The sequence below is a fragment of the Danio rerio genome, chromosome 8, assembly GCF_052040795.2.
Source record: "Danio rerio strain M-AB ecotype USA chromosome 8, GRCz13ab, whole genome shotgun sequence".
NCBI classification, from domain to species: Eukaryota; Metazoa; Chordata; class Actinopteri; order Cypriniformes; family Danionidae; genus Danio; species Danio rerio.
The window spans coordinates 54,672,252-54,693,173 of record NC_141028.1 but is presented as its reverse complement, the minus strand read 5'-3'; the positions used below and the strand labels follow the sequence as shown (position 1 = coordinate 54,693,173).

Sequence of the window (20,922 nt, the reverse complement as noted above, 5' to 3'; positions counted from 1 at the left end):
CAAAAAAAAAGTTGGAACAGTATGGAAAACACACAAAATAAAAGAAAATAGAGATTTCCAAATATATTTTGACTTGTATTTCATTGGAGACAATATGAACACAATATTTCTTGTGTTGTCTGGTCAACTTCATTTAATTTGTAAACAAACAGTTGAAGTCAAAATTATTAGCCCCCCTGAATTATTAGACCGCTTGTTAATTTTTTCCCCAATTTCCGTTTACTGGAGAGAAGATTTTTTCAAAACATTTCTTAACATAATAGTTTTGATAACTAATTTTTAATAACTGATTTATTTTATCTTTAAAATAAAAATAATTTTATTATAAAAATTCCCTAAAATGGTGTTTAAAAAAATTTAAACTGCTTTTATTCTAGCCGCAAATAAATCAAATAAGACTTTTTCCAGAAGAAAAAATATTATAAGACACACTGTGAAAAATGTTCTTGCTCTGTTAAACATCATTTGGAAAATATTTTAAAAAGAAGAAAAAATTCGAAGGGGGCTAATAATTTTGACTTTAACTGTACGTCCTTTCCTGTCATTCAGGCCTGTAGGACATTCCAAAAAAGTTGGGAGCAGTTTAGGGCTAGTAATCAGGTGAAATGGTTAAATGATGTGATCTGAAACCAGTAATATCAGCATGTGATAATTAGGATTTGGCATGAAAGCAGCATCCAAGAACGGTCTAGTTCTTTAGGAGCGAAGATGGGTAGATGATCGCCAGTTTGCCAACATATATGTGAGAAAATTATTCAAATGTTTTAAAACAATGTTGCTCAAAAAAAAAATGCGAAAGACATTTGGATTTTTTTTTTGGATTTGGGGGGGGGGTTGAAATGGTCAAGGATACAGGTTCTTGACTGGCCTGTCTGCAGTACTGACCTGTCTCCAATAGAGAACGTGTGACATATTTTGAAGGCATAAAGCACATTAAGAATTGCAAAGTTTTCCCAGAAAAATAGTTTTAAAAGTGTCTGGTGCATGTGCAAGATATTTTGTGGAATTCTGCAATACAAATTGTGCAACTGCTCTTTTCTTATGTGATTCTAATAGACGAATTACCATGTTTGTAAACATTTAGAATAAGTGTGCAGTGAGGTTGCAGGAAAAAAAACGTGAGCGATAACATTTACAGCGAGGGAAAGACATCCGATGCGGTACAGAGTTTGTTGTTGTCTTAGAAATAAGTTATATTGATTACATATTATACATCTTATTTACATAATGCTTTCAGCGTATTATAACAGCTTGTCACCCAGTGATGAGCACATTTATTCTGCAAAATTAGCGTTAAAGTGAGCGGCGTTCATCTGACAGATCCATTTGCGCCTCTCGGCGGATACATGAGTAATGAGCGCCGTTACCGCCTGGAGGTCATAGATCTCCGCTACCGGCAAAACACACTTAAAATTACACACAATCTTTACTAACAATCCACAGATTTTGGTTTTGAAGAACTACATTCTCGCATGAAAAAGTGTTAAAACTTTATTTCAGTACATATTAAAAGCAATATTTGTGACCCTCGAAATGGTTATTGGATAAGATGAAATGGCCAAGCATCCAACCCAAAAGATACATCTCTCATGAAACTCCATGTGATTTTATAAAAGAGAAGTTAAAGGCCTACAAGTCTTTAGATGCCAACAATGTTGTTCTGTGTGGTCATGTGCCAGAAATAATGTTCCATGATTACCAGATTCAAAACTATGTAGTGCTAAAAACCGAGGTTCTGCCTAGCCAAAGACAAAGAAAAAAGACGGAGCTATACAAGGTCTGGGTAATCGTCAACAAGCAAAACAACTGCATTCTGACAGCGATCTGCACCATTACTGCAGGGTATGTGAATCTAAGCGTTTTCATTCTTAGCATTAAGTGTCCGCAGTTTAATTAACCATATTTAACTGTTTTTGCTGAAATCATTGCTGCAATCAAAAAACAGTGACGTGTATGATCCAGCATAGCGTAAACTTACCTGATATAACATGAGAACTGCAGAGTCGAGCATTATTAATTGGGTCCTCACTCCATTCAGCTCCCTTTTAGCCAAAGACGTCTGCGGTTGGCATTAAAAGCAGTGTGGTGTACGGTAAAAGTTATGTTTTCTATTTTTGGACTTGGCATCCTACCACACAACATGACATGTTTGCTATTGCAATTGGTCTCTTTTTGCAACCAGGAACCCGTGTGGCGTCATGTGTGACGTGGGTTGGTAATTTGTCTATAGGAAACCTGTTCACATTGCTTTTATAGGGTGTCTGCGGGGTCCTAAAAAGTATTAAAAGTTTGTCAGTAAATTGAGAAAAATTTAAGGCCCTTAAAGTCTTTTTTAAAGTCTTTTTCAGCTACTACTTTTTCAGCAAAGTTTATTTCAGCCACTACGCCCCTCGATGCTGGAATCAGCTTACAGAAATTATTAGATGTGCTCCAACATTAGGCACATTCAAATCAAGACTAAAAACACATCTGTTTAGCTGTGCCTTTACTGAATGAGGACTGTGCTGCGTCCGACAGATCACACTTTTATGTTTTTCTCTTCTTTTTCATTCTTTAATAACACATTTTATCTGTTTTTGTGTTTTTTTATTTATTTATTTTTTATTTTATCATTTTTATTATTTGTTTTTATTTTCTTATACTTGTTTCTTTTATTCCCGTTTACGTAAAGCATTTTGAATTGCCACTGTGTATGAAATGTGCTATATAAATAAACTTGCCTTGCCTAAATGCTGTTACAAGGTATTACATTTTGCATTGTATTTGATTATACAGTTGTATAATTATAGTTAATGTATATAGCTAATGTTGTTTATTTATGAAGTTGATAAAATCCTGCTATATTTAATGTCACACTGTTTTGTTTACTGCAGTAACCAAGCCAGCACCATTATTTCCTTTGCTCTATAGATGACACCTTCTGGATTGACATTTTTATTCACTATATGAATGATATTCTAGTTTAGGATTAGTTTCTTACAATCAGTATTTAATGAATACATTTAAAATGTCGCCAAGGTTACGGGTTCAGACTTAAAGTGGCCTCTTAAAAAAGATCTTAAAAGGTATTGAATTTTACTCCCTGATTCCTGTATATACCCTGTTGTAGATTGCAGACATACTATGCTTGAATTAAAGATTTACTTAACATGTTTATGTTTGTTTAAAAAGCTTGTTGTGGCCCCAGAGGCTTATGATGACCTTGGTGAAAAGAAGATAGAAGAAAGGTAAGGAAAATATAAGCTTGATAGAACAATCTCTGTGCTTGTGAACGTGTACTAACCATTGTAACACTATGACATACCTGTAATTTTAAGCTCAGCCAAATGAGTGGAATTGAATGCTCTTGTGTACCGTGTTTTGATTGAGATTGTTAAGCTCATCATTATGTTACACCCTGAAAGAGATCCTGCGACTGCTGTTGGCGCTATTTTCTTTCCAAGTAAGTGTGTCTGTCTGTAATGCGCAGGTGCGATGATCTGTGTAGACTCCATCTTCAGTTGCGCTGTCTGAGAATGTGGTGTAAAAGACTCCGGTTACTCTCCCAAGCCTGCTGTCATGACAGAAGGAGGATTCTAAACAAAGCTCTGTATGTTCTGAGATTGTCCGTCAAGATGCGTTGGGCTCAAACTGATGCGGTGGACAGGAGGAGAAGTGCTTTCCTGCTCTCTCAGAGTTTTTACCAGGTAGGAAGTTTCTACAATAGGGCAATACTGATGATTTAACTGCACCTGACAGATTCCAAGCAAACGATTGGTGTGCCCTTTGTGTACCCATGATTTACTATTGATATAATTACAAAGAAATATTTTAAGATACTGATGCTCTTCTTGTTACTTTTCATTATTTACTATATTTCAGTACAGTTAATGTTATTTCAGCACAAGTTTTCTATGCTAATATTGGAACACTCCAATATTATACACATAAGCTTATTTAACATCGCCCCCAGAGTGTCACGGTACGGTGAGGGGAAAAAAGGGCGAGGACCCAAGTGCAGGGTAAAGTATTATTTATTTACAACAAAACAAAAAAAAGGCAAAAACAGCAAAACAAACTACCCCGAGGGGGAAAACATTAGCAAAACAAATTAGCAAACCAAACTGGACTGGACAGGCTGGCAGGGATCGCGATTGGAACAGACACACGACAAGGTAACATACAATCACGAACTGGCACAGGACAGCAGACATTAGGGGTTTATAAGCTGTAGAAAGTTAACACAAACAGGTGAACACAATTAACTGGGTTAACAAGGAGGGTGGGACTAGACAATAGACGGGAGAACGCATGACACAGAGAGACAACACAAGCCATGCGCTCACATAAAACGAGACTAGAACATGCAGCCAATGAGAGAACTCATTAACCGCGTGTTCATGACAACACAAGCACATGGTGCATGTAAACACACACCACGTGCTAGACACAACACCAACAGAAGACTGAACGCAAGACACGAATACACGATGAATGAAAGCACTCACTGTGCACTCACACACGCATCGTGCATGTTTCATCCCAGCGCCGACCAAACCCGAAACCAACTAGACTGAGACGCTGGGAATGAAACACCACGATGCAGACAGACGAACATAAACACAAGTAAAAGAACGCGTGTGCGCCCGAGGCACGCAGAGCCCGCACGGCCGCATCAAGCGGGAGCACGCACACTCTGCATACACCAACGACGCCGCGCGCGCACACAGAGACACACTATGACAGAAACAGGACAAGACAAAGCTAGTGTCCGAGCTCTGCCACCAAAACAAGAATTTACAAGACCAGAGTGGCAGAACCCTGACACAGAGATAAACATATAGGTTTATCATTTTTGAATCCTTTAAGCTAATCTCCTGGTCTGCCACAGGCCCGGATTGGCTAATCGGGAGGCCCGGGAGAATTTCCTGTTGGCCTGCCCGTTTTTTGGCCGCAAGGGCTGATGTCCCTAGCTGCTTGCACTTTCAGTAGTCGTACTTTTTTCATTTATTTATTTATTTACTTATTTGACCATAGCCTCACTATTTTTAATCATTATTTTGCTAATGATGACGTAATTATCATTCGACTCCAAACACCTTGCTCATCAAGGCACCTTGTCTTGCACATCTTGCTCATCAGCAAAATCATTTAAGAGATATGCGAGAGATGAAAAATTGATAATGAAAAGCGCAAATATTACCAAACAATCCAGCATAACAGCACCATTGTGGTCTAGCGGCCAGCACGTTGCGTTACGAAGCTGCCGACCCGAGATCGAACCTCACCTGAGTATTTTTATTTATTTTTTTTTATATTTAGTGTTAAGAGTTAATATAATACTGTTTGGGTTACTTATATAGGTGTACATATTTTATTTTTATCTTTTTTGTGATCACCGTTACAAAGGACTGGATATCTATAAAGAATTTTGCACAGGATGTATATTCAGATATTGCAGGAAAGGACATTGTGATGTTTTAAAGAATAGTGTTGGAGATTTAGCTACCCTTTAATGTTCTCATATTTATGAAAAACATTTGAAGTTCTAAAGCAGCTGTGTCCTTGAAAAAGACATGATAGTGTCATTAAAAATTGAATTGGAAATGATGTTTTTTTTTTATATAGTCAGTCGTGAACCGAGGTGGGCCGGGCTTAGGCTTGAAACTTGAAAAGGAGTCCCACTCCGGCCCTGGTCTGGTCTGGATTTAAGCTTAGCTTAGCATTAATCATTAAATCGGATAAGACTATTCGCATCTCGCTCAAAGATCATTTTAAAGCTTGACCCTTTTGTAGATGCTTTGTGTACCAAGACAAAAGAACGTTGAAAGTTTGCTATTTTCTAGGTTGATATGGTCAGGAACTCTCATTCTTAAGATATAATCAAGGAACCTTGTTTACCATGGTGTGATATGGCATTACACAGCGCCTTAAAATAGTCTCCAGCTAGCTAGGTAACAACACTGCTTAATATATTAGTGGCTGCTGCAGATTTTAAGACCATTTTATAAAAGAAACTATACTTAACTAGTCTAAGCTCATCGGCAGGTCATCCACTTTTACGTGTTAGCATTAATATGAACTAATGAACTATTTTGGTTAGGCAAGTGCAATGTTATATCTTGTTGCTGCCAGGGCCTTAATTTGCCATCCCCTTCTCTAATGTACACCAAAACATCCACAACGTCAGCAGGAAAATCCCTGGCCTCATAAGACAGGTCATCTCTTTTCCTTCTGCTGACCACCTACAGTGCATGTACGGTCTTTAATAAAGTGGTGGGCAGCATTGATGGATGCCATCTTCGCCTCGAGCCTTTACCAGCTTGTTACATGAACAGAATTGTTTCATTCAGCCCAGTTTTAGGCAATCTGCGCCCACACTGAAATTTTCTGGATGCATTTGTAGGCTTTGCTAGGTGTGCCATGTCAAAATCTCATCCATCAAATGAGAAAAAAATGAATGATTGAATTCTATAAAATGATGACTGACCTTAATTACATTATTTGACTGTGATCAAATAAAAGTTATCCTATCTATAAGATAGAACTTTCTTTGCGAACGTGAGAGAACGGCTGCTTCTTTCTGGAAGTGATACAGCTTGATGGATGAGGCAACTGAGGACAGACTGTCTGTGCCTGTCTTCTTTTCCTCATCATTCCAGGATAAAATGGTGGTTTTACCTCTTTCTTTACTGATTCTTGACAGAAGAAAGGTGAATATGGATATATATATATATATATATATATATATATATATATATATATATATATATATATATATATATATATATATATATATATATACATATATATATATATATATATATATATATATATATATATACATACACACACACACACACACATATATATATATATATACACACACACACCCACATATATATATATATATATATATATATATATATATATATATATATATATATATATATATATATATATATATATATATACATATATATATATATATATATATATATATATATATATATATATATATATATATATATATATATATATATATATATATATATACACGTGTATATATATATACAGGGCTTTACATTAACACCCGCCATATGCGGGTAGATTTTAGCTTTGGCGGGTTAGACAGTCACCCCCACTAGCCACTTTGGCTGGTTGAAACTAATTTTTAAATTGTGGTTTTCTAAAAAGCAAGGTTCGACTATAAGAATGACCCAATATGCATGCAAATGTGATCTTAGAATGGAGAAACAGCACAATTAACAAAAAATAAATAAAAAATTGTATTCGCGCGAGCGGAAGAAAGCAGATGAATACCGAATGAGAGGATAATCACTCGCCCTAACAGCTGATGTGATGCACGCGACTGTTTAAAGCGCATACAGTACACGCTCCTGTTTTCTTGCTTGAAGCAACCGTGCCTGGAACGCAACTGTGATCGGTTCTCTTTCAAATAGTAAGACAATAAAAGTTCTAATGCTAATGCACCCACAGTCTTGCTGCTTTCAAGAGCTCCAAACATGTCTTTTTGTAAGCAGCACTGGTTGCTTTCGCTTTACAGCATAGGCCAGTGGTTCTCAAACTTTTTTCATCAAGTACCACCTCAGGAAAAAATTGTCTCTCCAAGTACCACCAAAATGAGCAGTGTTGAAATACATTAGCGTAGTAGGCCCAGTAAATCAGCTCCAACTCTCACAGTTAAAAAAAACATGGCAGATTACCTCAGAAATATAGGTTATATGTCATATATGGCATATTATATACATAATTTTTGATAAATTTTGAAATGTGTGTAGCATGTACATGACATATTTCATTCCTCTGCGTACCACTAGTGTTACATGTACCACAGTTTGAGAACCACTGGCATAGGCTATTAATTGGCCTTAACCGTGTGATCATCCTTCCACTATCTCACAGGATGTTTTTCACCTGCTTTCTTTTGCTTATGTTTTTTTTTTTTGTTAATATGGTTTAATTATCATCAACATTGCTTTAATATGAGATTACCTCTCCATTTATGTGTAGTTAACTGGTTATCTGAGAGACCTTTAGCAAGGACAGATTACTGTGCCTATTTTTGATTCATGACAATAATTATTTTTAAAAGTCAATTGTTTTTCTTTGTTTAGTTTTTTTTAAGAAATGTTTTGTTAAATAAAAATATAGTATACAGCTATATTTAGCTTGTTTTGACACATTTAAAATTTGTGGCTAAGAAATAATTATCGTTAGAGGTAAATAGAGAGAAAAAGAGATAAATTTAGTAAAACCTTAATATTGAGTTCTGAAATGTCATGTGAAATAAAAAATAATTGCAGTATAACACTATGAAACCATGACCTGTTTGCTTATACACGACACACAAAAAGTTAAATGAATGAGGAGGCATGTGGACAGAACACACAATCTAAATCAAGTAATTTTAGCATGTCAAAGTCAAATTTATGCATGTAAAAATATTTTCACAACAACAAGATTCTGGCTAGTGAAAATGCAGAGTGGCTAGTAATGTTGGAAGACTACTAGCCACTGTGGCTGGTGATCAAAAAAGTTAATGTCAAGCCCTGTATATAATGTATATTTTTTCCGTTTTTTTATCTGAACTTCAGTAATATTATTGAACAATTTGTGAATGTTTATATAATCTATGTAAAGTACAGTTTGTAAAGTAATATTTTCTATCTTTTAGTAGTTATATCACATCAATACAACATTTATTTGTTGTCTTTGGGTAAGAATGTTAATGCCATTATGTGTTGGGTAAGAATAAATCGATTTCAATGCTTATAACGCTTACTCGATTCTTTTATGTCGCTTTCTCTCTGTTTTAAACGAGCCGTCTTAAAGAGAGGTTGTAACCCAAAGTGGGGGCTCGTCCGGGATAATTTAATTGTGTGTGTGTGTGTGTGTGTGTGTGTGTGTGTTTTTTTTTTAAGGGATGAAGCAAAAATGTTTCTAGGGAACTAAGGAAACCCTCGATTTTGACAGCGTGAGCGAGTCAACTTCATTAGTCCACTTCAGCACCTATATTTCCCAAAATTCAATGTGATTATGACATCACAACAGTGTAGTTCAAGTCATTCCATTTAAAACCATTTAGATGTTCCTGCCAGTTGTGTACACTTGTGTAACTTGATAAATTATGTACAACTAAGGGAATGAGACTGAGGGAAGTTAAGGAATGAAAGGCATAAGAAATTAGACTGGAATGTAGCCCATGAACAAGATTACTGCTGGAGTCCCATAGGAAGTAATGAAGCCCACAACTTCCATAATTCCACACTCAGCCAAGCCATCATCAAACTAGAGTTGTCGCGATACCATTATTTAATCTTACGATACTATACCAGCTGAAGTATCACAATACCAAGTAGTTTTGAGATATTGTATTTCATATTCTCAAATTATAAAGAAAATAGTCAGAAATACTATATTTTACGTCTTATAATCGTTCTTAAATTTAGTTCACAATTCCCGTTTTACTGAAAAAAGGTATTATTTGCACATAACCTCACCTAAAATTCATTCTTTTTGTTTATTTTGAAGATAACTGACCAACAAAAAATACATTAAGAGTGCTTTCACACCTGTGAATCAATTCAGTTGTTCCGAAACAGGGATTCAAATTGTTTCATTGTTGCTCTTTGTTCTTAATGCGGTTCGCTTTCACACTGCAAAATTTCTAAACAGACCAAAAGAGCTAAAACAAGTCACGTGTGAGTTAACTCTCCTCACATTGGTCAGAGATTCACGGTTTATTTTGCAGAGTCCCGCTCAGCCGTCAGGGATGGGTGGTGGTTTGGTGGTGTTTGACAAGGTACGCGCGACGTGTCTGAAGAGCGAGGAGAGATGCGGTGGGGAGGGGTGAGAAAGGTGCGTGACCAGGACCGGGAGGAAAATGCGTGATAACCAGGAGATTATCCAGGAGTCTCTGTGCTTTTGAGGGAGACTACTGAAACTTCCGGGAGACTTAGGATGTCTGTTGAATGACCTCCCGCCCTACTCATAGTTCTCTCTTCATATAGCCGTATGCATATGACATATCCATAAAACACTGTGATGTAACCGGGCTCGGATCATTTGCTTTCTCACTACAATCGATCCGCTCCAGAGTTCGTTTCAATCGAGCCGAGACCACCTCATTCAAGTGATCTCGGAGTGATTGATTTTGTGTGGATCCGAGTGCGATTCGTGTTTTCACATATGCTAAACGAACTGCGCTAACTAGGTAAACGAGACGGGTTCCAAAACAAAAGTGTAGGTGTGAAAGCACCCTCAAATAAAGAAACAAACTATACCAAATAAAATTTGTTACAAAAATAGCATTTTCCAACAAGGCGGTTAGGGTATATGAAGTGGTCAAAAATTGTTTCAATGTTGCTATTTGGGTTTTTCATCCATTGTTTTCTTTTTTCAGTCTTATCAGCAATACAAAGTCATTTAAAATTTCACTTTTTGAGTCGTTCTTTTTAAGAGATTGTCACGGTTGTTGTAGCTACTAAACCATATGGAGAGGAACAGAAATGAACCGATTGAGATGCGAGTTTGAAACATCAGAAAACATTAGAAAACTTGCAACTTTAAAAGGCACAAACTATTAAAATACAATGGTCTATTGTTGCACAAACATGTGAGCATTTTAATGACTTTTCCACATCCATCATTATCTATTGTATGTTAATGACGATACTACCATTTGCCAACTACATTGGCACCGCCAGTATTTTAGAGCAACAGTATCACAATACTACCATAGTACCGGTAAACAGTGCAACCCTTCATCAAACTATCCCTTTGTTTGTTGTGAACATGTGCCCTCTAGTGGTGAAAATTACATAGTATGCCTTAAATGTGGGCTTTACCTGTCACGTCTTAGCTTTTACTTGGTTTAAACCACAAGGTAAACACAGATGTGTTTGTATGTGTCGTGATGACAAACCTCTTTGAATTAATGTCCGTGTTTACCATTGTTGATGTTCTCTGTTATACACGTGCGACCATTGTTTGATGTAGATAAAAGATGAAATGGCATATGTTTAGCATGTAATGTAACAATGTGTTTTTTGCTTTAATCCCTGTATTGTATTTTTTGAAAAATACCTGCTTTTGTTTCACCTCAGCAGTCTGTGCTCCAATCAACAATTAGTGTCCACTGCATTAATTATTTAGTAACTGGGTAATGACAGGTGTTCAGTTGGGCAACCTCCTTTAGGCCATCATGGGAGATAAAGCTCATCCAGCTCGTCATCAATGCTGCTAAATTTGTGAATTTTGGTGTCAGATACAACAGTTTTATTGTTAGGTTAGTTTTGCAGCAAGGATTTATATTTTCTAATGTCGTATGTCTTTATTTGGTGATTACCAAACAAGAGTATGTACTAATGCATTATAAACCACTCAAATCATTTTGCTTCTGTTACAGTGGAAGAATCATTATGACTGCAGACATTTCCACAGTGAACGCAAAACCGATGACTTAAGAAAGCGACTCATTCAGCCCAGCAGACCTTTGCTTGTGATGTCCACCTGTTCCACCTGGTGGAGTCGGCACATGCTCAGAACGGCTATGATTCATAACCAGTAAGAACCATCCTACTGTATAATCTGCATTGACTCATTTACCTCATTATGAATGCAATACAGGTTCATTGGACAGAACGGCGATTTTTCCTTTTTACACTAATGATACTTAACGTGACATATGAACAGGCCCACACGGAATCTGCGCTCGCAGATTCCTCAGATTTCCGCAGATTTTGTAGCCCATCATCAATTCTGTTTATGTACTTGAGTAAATGGGCGAGGCAGTGGCACAGTAGGTAGTGCTGTCGCCTCACAGCAAGAAGGTCGCTGGTTCGAACCTCAGCTCAGTTGGCGTTTCTGTGTGGAGTTTGCATGTTCTCCCTGCCTTCGCGTGGGTTTCCTCCGGGTGCTCCGGTTTCCTCCACAATCCGAAGACATGCGGTACAGGTGAATTGGGTAGGCTAAATTGTCCGTAGTGTATGAGTGAATGTGTGTGTGGATGTTTCCCAGAGATGGGTTGCGGCTGGAAGGGCATCCGCTGTGTAAAAACTTGCTGGATTAGTTGGTGATTCATTCCGCTGTGGCGACCCCGGATTAATAAAGGGACTAAGCCGACAAGAAAATAAATGAATGATACTTGAGTAAATGTGTGTAAATCTATATTTATTCAGTTTTTTTGATTAATTACAGTAATATTATTGACTAATATGAAAATGTGCATCTGATTTATGCACAATGCAGTTTGTACAGTAATATTTTCTGTCTTTTAGTAGATATATTATATGAGAGACTTGCTTTGTTTTCCAAATAAAGTGGATCTAATTGGGTTTGCAATTTTACCATTAAATACAAGTTCAAAAGGTATTACTTTTTATTTCCTATATTAAGGTTTTAGTTATGATACTCTCAAAATAATTCCACAGAAATTCTCAGATTTTTACCAAAATTCTCAGCATAAAATAATGTCAGCAGATTCCACCTGGCCCTGCATATGATCAATGAATATAGGATTATTTCTGTGTCCTTCTTTGAAAAACTCCAAATAACAGCAAAATAACATGTGTATATATACATAAACATATATATATACAGTTGCAGTCAGAATTATTTAACCCCCAGAATTATTAGCCCCCCTGTTTATTTTTTCCCCCAATTTCTGTTTAATTGAGAGATTTTTTTCACCACATTTCTAAACATAACAGTTTTAATAACTCATTTCTAATAACTGATTTATTTGATATTTGCCATGATGACAGTAAATAATATTTAACTAGATATTTTTATCTTAAAGATTTTAGAAGACACTTCTATACAGCTTATAGTGACATTTAAAGGATTAACTAGGTTAATTAGGTTAACTAGGTAGGTTAGGGTCATTAGACAAGTTATTGTAAAACAATGGTTTGTTCTATAGACTATTGAAAAAATTATAGCTTAAAGGGGTTTATAATTTAATAAATTATTTAATAAATAATTTAATAAAATTATTTTTGAACAATTTAAAACTGCTTTTATTCTAGCTGAAATAAAACAAATAAGACTTTCTAAAGGAAAGTAAAAATATTATCAGACATACTGTGAAAATTTCCCTGCTGTTAAACATTATTTGGGAAATATTTAAAAAAGAAAAAAAAATTCAAAGGGAAGCTAATAATTCTGACTTCAGCTGTATGTAGTTGTTATGCAGATGGCACCCTCTAGTGGATTTGTCATCTTAAACGTACCCGGAGCAACGCATTTTGTGTTACACATTGACAGTCTCTCTGTGCTATATAAGCACTGGCTGCTGTGGAGACAGAGATGTTTAAAGCGTATCACTATGAGACAGCAGGAGAAGTGGGCATGCTTGTGGTGGGACAGACGACTCCAAAGTAAAGCCTTGACCCTGTGGATAACAAGCTGGAAGAGAGACGAACTGGCCACACATCAGTACAGGTACAAATAGAGCTCTATGTCTGTGTCAATAGCTGCGTTTGCATCCACCTATTTCTATGTTTGAAACCTTTGATGGAAATCCTAAATGTGCATATATTTTAAAAATGTGCATGAAATTTTTTTTCTGGTTTAAAAATTGTTATTGCTAGAAATTTAAGCAGACGTTCACTTGAAAATATATGTAGAAGGCAATAGAAAGGTAAAATTAGAAACAAACAGAAATAAAAATCCGACCTCTGCATTTTACTTTCAAGAGTTCACACTTAGATACTGTTTGACAACTTGTTAGCAAGTTAGCAGGTTTGGCATGCTGTCCTGGGAGAGAACCCTGAGCTCGAAGATAGTTGAGCCCAGGGCTCCCGCCAGGTCCATAGAGCATGTGAGGGGAGTACGAGATCAGGTGTTCTCGAGAGCTCCCCTCGGCAAAGAGGAAAGGAGAAGGGGTGGATGGGGGGTTTCTTCGGGAAACAAAGATAAGGGAGTAGTTCTTAGCTAGGTTACTTATAGTGAGTTTGGATCAATCTGATTGGCTAGCTAATGAGTGTAGATGAGTGGCCAGCTGCAGTCAATCATATCACGTGCTCCTCTCGAAATTAGTTTGTGAAACTTCATCTTGCAAAGACTTCAGAAAAGTTCGACAGTGAGTCCGGCAGCTATCTGAAACTTAAACAAAACAACAAGCCCAAAGTCCCGGGATTATTGCTCAGCATTTAGCTCAATTTATCTGTGCTAAGATGTTCGATTGCAAATTTCCATACTTCGTTAGCGTCCGTGAAAAGCTTTTCTTCTTCACTGTACATCACCCACAGCTTTGCTGGATAAAGAATGCCAAACTTCACACCAGGTTTATCTTGAAGGATCTGCCTTACTTTGGCAAATGCTGCCTGGTGTTTGACCACAGCCGAGGGATAGTCTCTGAAGATCTGAATGGAGTTTTCTCTGTGATGACACTTTTTGCATGATGTTTTCAGTTGTATGGGCAAAGTGTATCCCAATGAATTGCTGCAGCAGGTCACTGACCTCTGCTCGGGAGCGCAGAGCTCTGTGAGCACCATCTAGGATGGGCAGCTCATCCAATCCAACCACCTCCATGAGCAGTTTAGCCACACAGGCACCTTGGCTGTTTTCCATTGCGTCTCGGATTCCCGCGATTTTTGTATTTTGCCTCTTAGAATGGCCTTCCAGATCGATACATTTCTCAGTTAATTCTGACAACTGCTTAGACAGACTTTTAACTTCAGCTTGTTATTTGTTCATTCTAATGTAGCCGGCAGCTAGCTCTCTGCAACTCTCATTTGGTCGCCTACTGAAGCTATACTGCGCCCGGTCAGTACCTGGATGGGAGGCCACATGGGAAAGCTAGGTTGCTGCCGGAAGTGGTGTTAGTGAGACCAGCAGGGGCGCCCAACCTATGGTCTGCGTGGGTCCTAATGCCCCAGTATAGTGAAGGGCACTCTATACTGCTCAGTGAGCGCCGTTTTTTGGACGAGATGTTAAACAAAGGTCTCGAATCTCTGTGGTCGTTAAAAATCCCAGGATGTCCTTTGAAAAAGAGTAGGGGTTTAACCCTGGCAATCCTGCCAAATCTGCCCACTGGCCTCTGTCTATCATGGCTTCCTAACCATCCCTATACTATAATTGGCTTCATCACTGTGTCTCCTCTCCACCAATCAGCTGGTGTGTGGTCTGGCGCAATATGGCTGCCGTCGCATCATCCAGGTGGATGCTGCACATTGGTGGTGGATGAGGACACTCCTCCCGATGTGTAAAGCACTTTGGTGTCCAGAAAAGTGCTGTAAATTAATTAATTATTATTATTATTATTAATATTATTTTATATTTCGTAAAAGCATCTGCAGAGCATGTAGCATTCTGTTCAAGATGCACAGTGCTCGTTAATGGTTAGCCGCATTGCATCGAACTTTGTATCTCTTTTCTTTTCCAGCGTCGCAATCTCTTCTTTCAAACTTTCTTTAATGTCAGTTTTAACCTTGATCATCTACATTCGGAGAGATTCCATTGCAAGCAGCACTGGGTCATTTCTTGCTGTTGAGCTGGAACGCATCCGTGCTCTTGGCCGAGCTTTCTCCTTGAGCGACATCTATTTCCTGTATTATACGACAGCATTTATAAACGCGCAAATTGCAACGTATATTGAACGTATGCAGCACTATAAATATTTAAGAGCACTAACAAGTTTTTTGTAGTCTTGTTTTTATGAAATTTGAATAAAAGTTAGAGGAGCTACACAACCAACGTCTTACTATATCGTCTATCCGGAAGTCCCTTCCAGGATAAACCCTTTACCGATAAGAAAAAATGTGAATAAATTACGATGGAAATGCATTTACCTAATAAATTCAAGCATGCACATGAAAAAAAGGCATGAGATTTTGCTTCAACAGATCATGTGATATCCAAAATGGCGGAAAGTGACAATTATATTTGGGTGACCGACAAAGTGACGAACATCTTTAATGGAAAACATCAGCAGAAAGCGCAAATCTTCTGAATGAAGTTTTCTCTTTCGAAAGCAAGATGGCATGACTGTGCAAATAGCGTTTCGTCTATGTGTTCTAAGATGCTAGTATGTTAATAAATACGAAAAAAGGCCTTCCGCTAATGCAGCAATGTCCATTTTAATATTTCGTCATCTTAGAATTATAAGGTTCTTTCTGACATTTTTGTCAATTTAGTTATTCACATATTCTCATTAAATGACAACTTATTTAAATTTGGGATTTTTTTCATAAGTTGTTAACATTTTTAGACTTTTTATTTAAAAAACAAATGTTACACACATACTGTTTGCTATGGAATGCAAAAACTTTGAAGCTCATTATCTCAAAATCATTCAGAACGCAGATAGAACCTTATAATTCCAAGGTGACGATTTGGCGCCAGTTTATCGGGGCGATTTTGTTCTCTTGGACTTGTTGGATGGAAACGCTGCTTTATTTGCAAATGTTTTATGTGATATTTCAGTTTTGTGCATAAATTTAATTAAAATCTTTGGACGAAAACATGGCTAGGGTGTCTACTGTTAAGTATCACTTATGTTGATTGCATTCTTAGAATTTGCTGTATTTTAAATGAGTTGTTGATGTGTTTCTTTCTTTAGCACGCATTTGTTAGCATTAGCATGGACGAAGTGGAAGTTTCGAACCAGTCAGAAGAAGCTGGAGAAGTTAATGCAGTCCATTCAGATGAGCAACCTTCTTTACTTTTTCCATCATTGGCAGAAAAGAGCAGAATCTTGTAAAAGAGAGAGAGAAAACCAGTTTGTTTTGACCCGGTAAGAGTCTGCCTCTAACATTCTAAGGCTTGGTCAGATTTTCCCAAGTACATTTTATTGGTATAAGCTTTGTAGAAAGTATCTAAAAGTTCATACTGTTATGTCTCAATGCAATCTTAATTTATCTGTATGATCTCATTCATTTCTCAATGAAGGGTAGGGTTCAGGCCCTGGTAGATTTCAAATTTTTTTAAAAAAAATTAAAAGAAGTGGATTAAAGTAATTTCCAACTAAATCTGGCCAAAACAAAGTTGTTGTTTTCTTTTAATTAGTTTGGGCAGTTTGGAAGCTCACCAAAGCTACTGTAACTTTTGGGGATTGTGTATTGACTGTAAAAAAAAAAAAACACCTTTGAGCTACCATTGGTACGTTGCATTTACGCAATCGGTGTGTGTGTTCTAGAACTTATAATTCTTTGGCATGAGTTTACTTCCAGCCTCGATTAGTTTATCATTCCACAGAGGTCAGACAAGATAGCATGCGAGCAATGTGACGCATGTTGGCGCCACCTGCAGGTTGGAGGTGTGTAGGTGCTAAAGTATTTCATCACTCAGCCTTTTCGAATATCTTTTATAACAAACGAAAAAGTTTGTTCTTACGTTTTGCTTGAAGGACCTTTCGGGATGGGGTGTTGGTGCACACCTCCGTTTAAAATACGAAAGAAATCAGATTAATTTATACAAATGAGCAAACAGTGTGCAAAATTATTACATTTCCTTGTGAGATTGGGTCTACAATATCATTATCATAGGTCAAGTCTTAGGTTTGAGTGATATTAGGGAATAAACCAATTATAAGAACAATTCTTGTATTTATATTGCTGAATAGCCAGGGCTTACTTGGTGCCGGAACACGTCGGATCCGGCACCTCTGAAATCATGCACCTCATTTTACCAATACGCCTCCTCAACCGCCCTCCTCCCCAACCCTTTTCACTTTCGTCCATTGAGAACGGCATGCCAAGGTTATAGCAGCCACCCAGCACACCATAACTAAGGTAAAGTTAGTTTTATATTTGCATACATTCAGTGACAACTTGTGACATGCTCCCTATATTGTTTACCATGGTACTTTACATATTCGGTCTGAAATCACATGCAATTATGACTTCAATTCAACATTAGCATGATTTATTTGACTGTACTCTGATAGTCAATGACTGCTAATATGACTTCACTATTTAGTAATAGTATAGAATTCTTTTCTTAAATCATATTATTATTGAAAAAAGTCTGAATGCGTTAATATAAAACCAACTTTACCTCAATTACACCGTACCATACCATTGTGAGGGCGAATTTTGCATTAAGGTTAAGTGGGTTTTTATATTCACAAGTTTCATGAATGAATGTGCAAAAATTAAATCCACTTTACCTCAGTGATATTTGTATTTTATTTAGTAAATGTTGATGAAAGTGTCAATGGAAATAGGAGAACACAGTATTAGCATGCTACCACATCATTTGTTTTCCTGCACAGGCGCACCCTGCACTCCTGGCATTGCTATGTTCATGAGACAAAACTTACAAGGTTGAGCCTTAGAGCCTCATGGGAGCTTTCCAGGCGGATGTTAGCAGGTAGGTGGAGGTCATGGACAAAAAACAAGACTGACAGCGTTCAGTAACAGCCCCTGACAGTGACAGCACTGTGCCTGAAGCGTTTTCACAACACATACTGTATAAGGAGTCTTCTGAAGTGAGGAGGAACTGATGCCTGCTGTTGTAATCTGTGCAGAAACCTTTAGGAAGTGGAGACACGTCGCCGTAAGAATGCAGGACACAAGAAGATTTCTGGAGAAAGTGCGCCACCTGCAGGATAAAGGTCGAATGCAGACTGCTTTTACAATGTGGTGTCAAAGCACTCGCAAAAGGGAAGAGTTAAGAAAATTACAGGAGAGTTTGCTGAGAGCTCAACTCTCAAGGTGAGTTTGCTTGTTTTTTTTGTGGTTCATTTGCATTATGGGTGCTGCACTCAAATTAATATGTTAAAAAGCTGGTACTTTATACAAAGTAGATGTTCAGTTTATTGTGAACGAGGTCTGGATTGTTGGGAGGAAAACTTGTTTGAACGTTTTTCATTTTAATATTTTAAGTAATAATCAGTGGCAGAAAGAGTGCTAAAAAATCATACTGAAGTAAAAGTACCCTTACTTTCCTAAAAATGCCTAAATATTACTCAAAGTATGAGTAAAAAGTAGACATTTCATAAGTACTCAAGAGTTGTGAGTAGTGAGTATTATGCTGTTAAAAGCTGATGCACTTACAGGTAATATGTGGATGTGTAAACGTAACATTCTGTAGTGCATTACTTATTGCCCAGCAGGCACACAATGTCATAAGACGTTAATATTAGGTTAGATTTAGGTTGTGATGTCAGGTGACCAAAATTCAATGTCTAGCCAGCATCTAAGGACAACATTATTTTGTTGTCTAATAATGACGTTGATGTTTGGTTGATTTTAGGTTGTGTTAGAAAGTGACCACAATCAAACATCGAGCCAGCATCTTAAACCAACGTCATACTGACATTAAATACTGATGTTTATCCGTCAGGTATGGCAATCTAAACCCAACGTCTGAAAGACGTCATAGTTGTAACGTCCACAAAACATCAAGCTGTAGCATCATTAGGGGTTTGGTTGGTTTTAGGTTGGACATTGACCTAAAGTTGGATTCTGACGTCAACCCGATTTTCATTTCCAAACAAAATGCAATGTCCCCACGACGTTGGATCACGATGTCAAGTGATGTCATGTTGACGCCTTGTGCCTGCTGGGTATTTAAGGCCTTTTTTATTCATCATACAGTAAACATCCGTCATCTTCTCATCAGTGACATGCATCTAAACAGTCTCTTGGTCAATGCGTGTGAACATCTTTTCTGGACACTTTTAACGCTTCCGAACAGTTTACTGCAATTACAAATCACCCATGTCTCGAGGTAGCTCATTATGATGCAATTTCTATGTGTGATTTGATTGGACAAGAATCACAGGGCTGATTTTTCCAATCCCCATAGACAAGAAATAATAAAGTAGTGACTGCAGGTTGAAGGAAAGTAGTGAACTAAAAGTACCGATACCGCACTAAAAATGTACTCAAGGGAGAGTAAAAGCACACATTTTTAAAACTACTTAGTAAAATACAATTCCTGAGAAAAACTACTCAATTAAAGTTATTTGAGTATTTGTAATTTGTTACTTCACACCATCGGTAATAATGTATAACTTTAATATTCATTCATTCATTTTCTTTTCGGCTTAGTCCCTTTATTAGTCAGGGGTCACCACAGATGAATGAGCAGCCAACTTATCCTGCATATGTTTTAGGCAGTGGAAGCCCTTCCAGCCGCAACCCAACACTAGGAAACACCCATACACACTCATACACTGCGGACGATTTAGCTTATTCAATTCACCTACAGTATAGCGCATGTCTTTGGACTGTGGGGGAAACCGGAGCACCCGGAGGAAACCCACACCAAAACAGGCTGAACATGCAAGCTCCACACAAAAATGCCAACTGGCCCAGCCGGGGCTCAAATCAGCGACCTTCCTGCTGTGAGCTGATCGTGCTACCCACTGCGCCACTGTGACCCACTGCGCCACACTGTATAACTTTAATATACTACACTTAAATATAATAAATTATTTCATAAGCAAACAATAAATTAAGAACTAATGTCAACAAAATTAGACAATTCCTAATAAATAAATAAACAAATAACAAATAAAAATAAATAAATGGTAATAATAGAAATAGTTTTTGTCATTATTTTATTTTTTTTTATATTTTATTAATTCTTATAAAATTTTCCTTAAGTAATTATACAAATACATTCTATAATAATAATAATAATAACAAATAATTATAAAAAAAATAATAATAATACTTTTGCCATTACTTTATATTATTATTATTATTATTCATTAATTTCCCTTCGGCTTAGTCCCTTTATTAATCAGGGGTTGCCACAGCGGAATGAACTGCCAACTATTCCAGCATGTTTTATGTAGCGGATGCACTTCCAGCTGCAACCCAGTACTGGGAAACACCCAAACACACTCATACACTACGGCCAATTTAGTTTATTTAATTCACCTATAGCACTTGTCTTTGGATTGTGGAGGAAACCGGAGCACCTGGAGGAAACCCACGCCACCACGGGGAGAACATGCAAACT

At 37.2% G+C, this 20,922-nt stretch overlaps 1 protein-coding gene across 1 annotated transcript in view; it reads left to right on the top strand.

The window, feature by feature from the left end:
* Positions 1-20,922, top strand: part of LOC101884100 (uncharacterized) — a 57,400-nt gene that overhangs the window by 3,869 nt on the left and 32,609 nt on the right. The window contains exons 4-10 of the mRNA XM_087265324.1: positions 3,172-3,227; positions 3,470-3,686; positions 11,411-11,568; positions 13,270-13,446; positions 16,568-16,741; positions 18,221-18,318; positions 18,476-18,662. Coding sequence (XP_087121450.1) covers positions 3,172-3,227; positions 3,470-3,686; positions 11,411-11,568; positions 13,270-13,446; positions 16,568-16,741; positions 18,221-18,318; positions 18,476-18,662 — 1,067 coding nt within the window. The remainder of the gene's footprint in view (positions 1-3,171; positions 3,228-3,469; positions 3,687-11,410; positions 11,569-13,269; positions 13,447-16,567; positions 16,742-18,220; positions 18,319-18,475; positions 18,663-20,922) is intronic.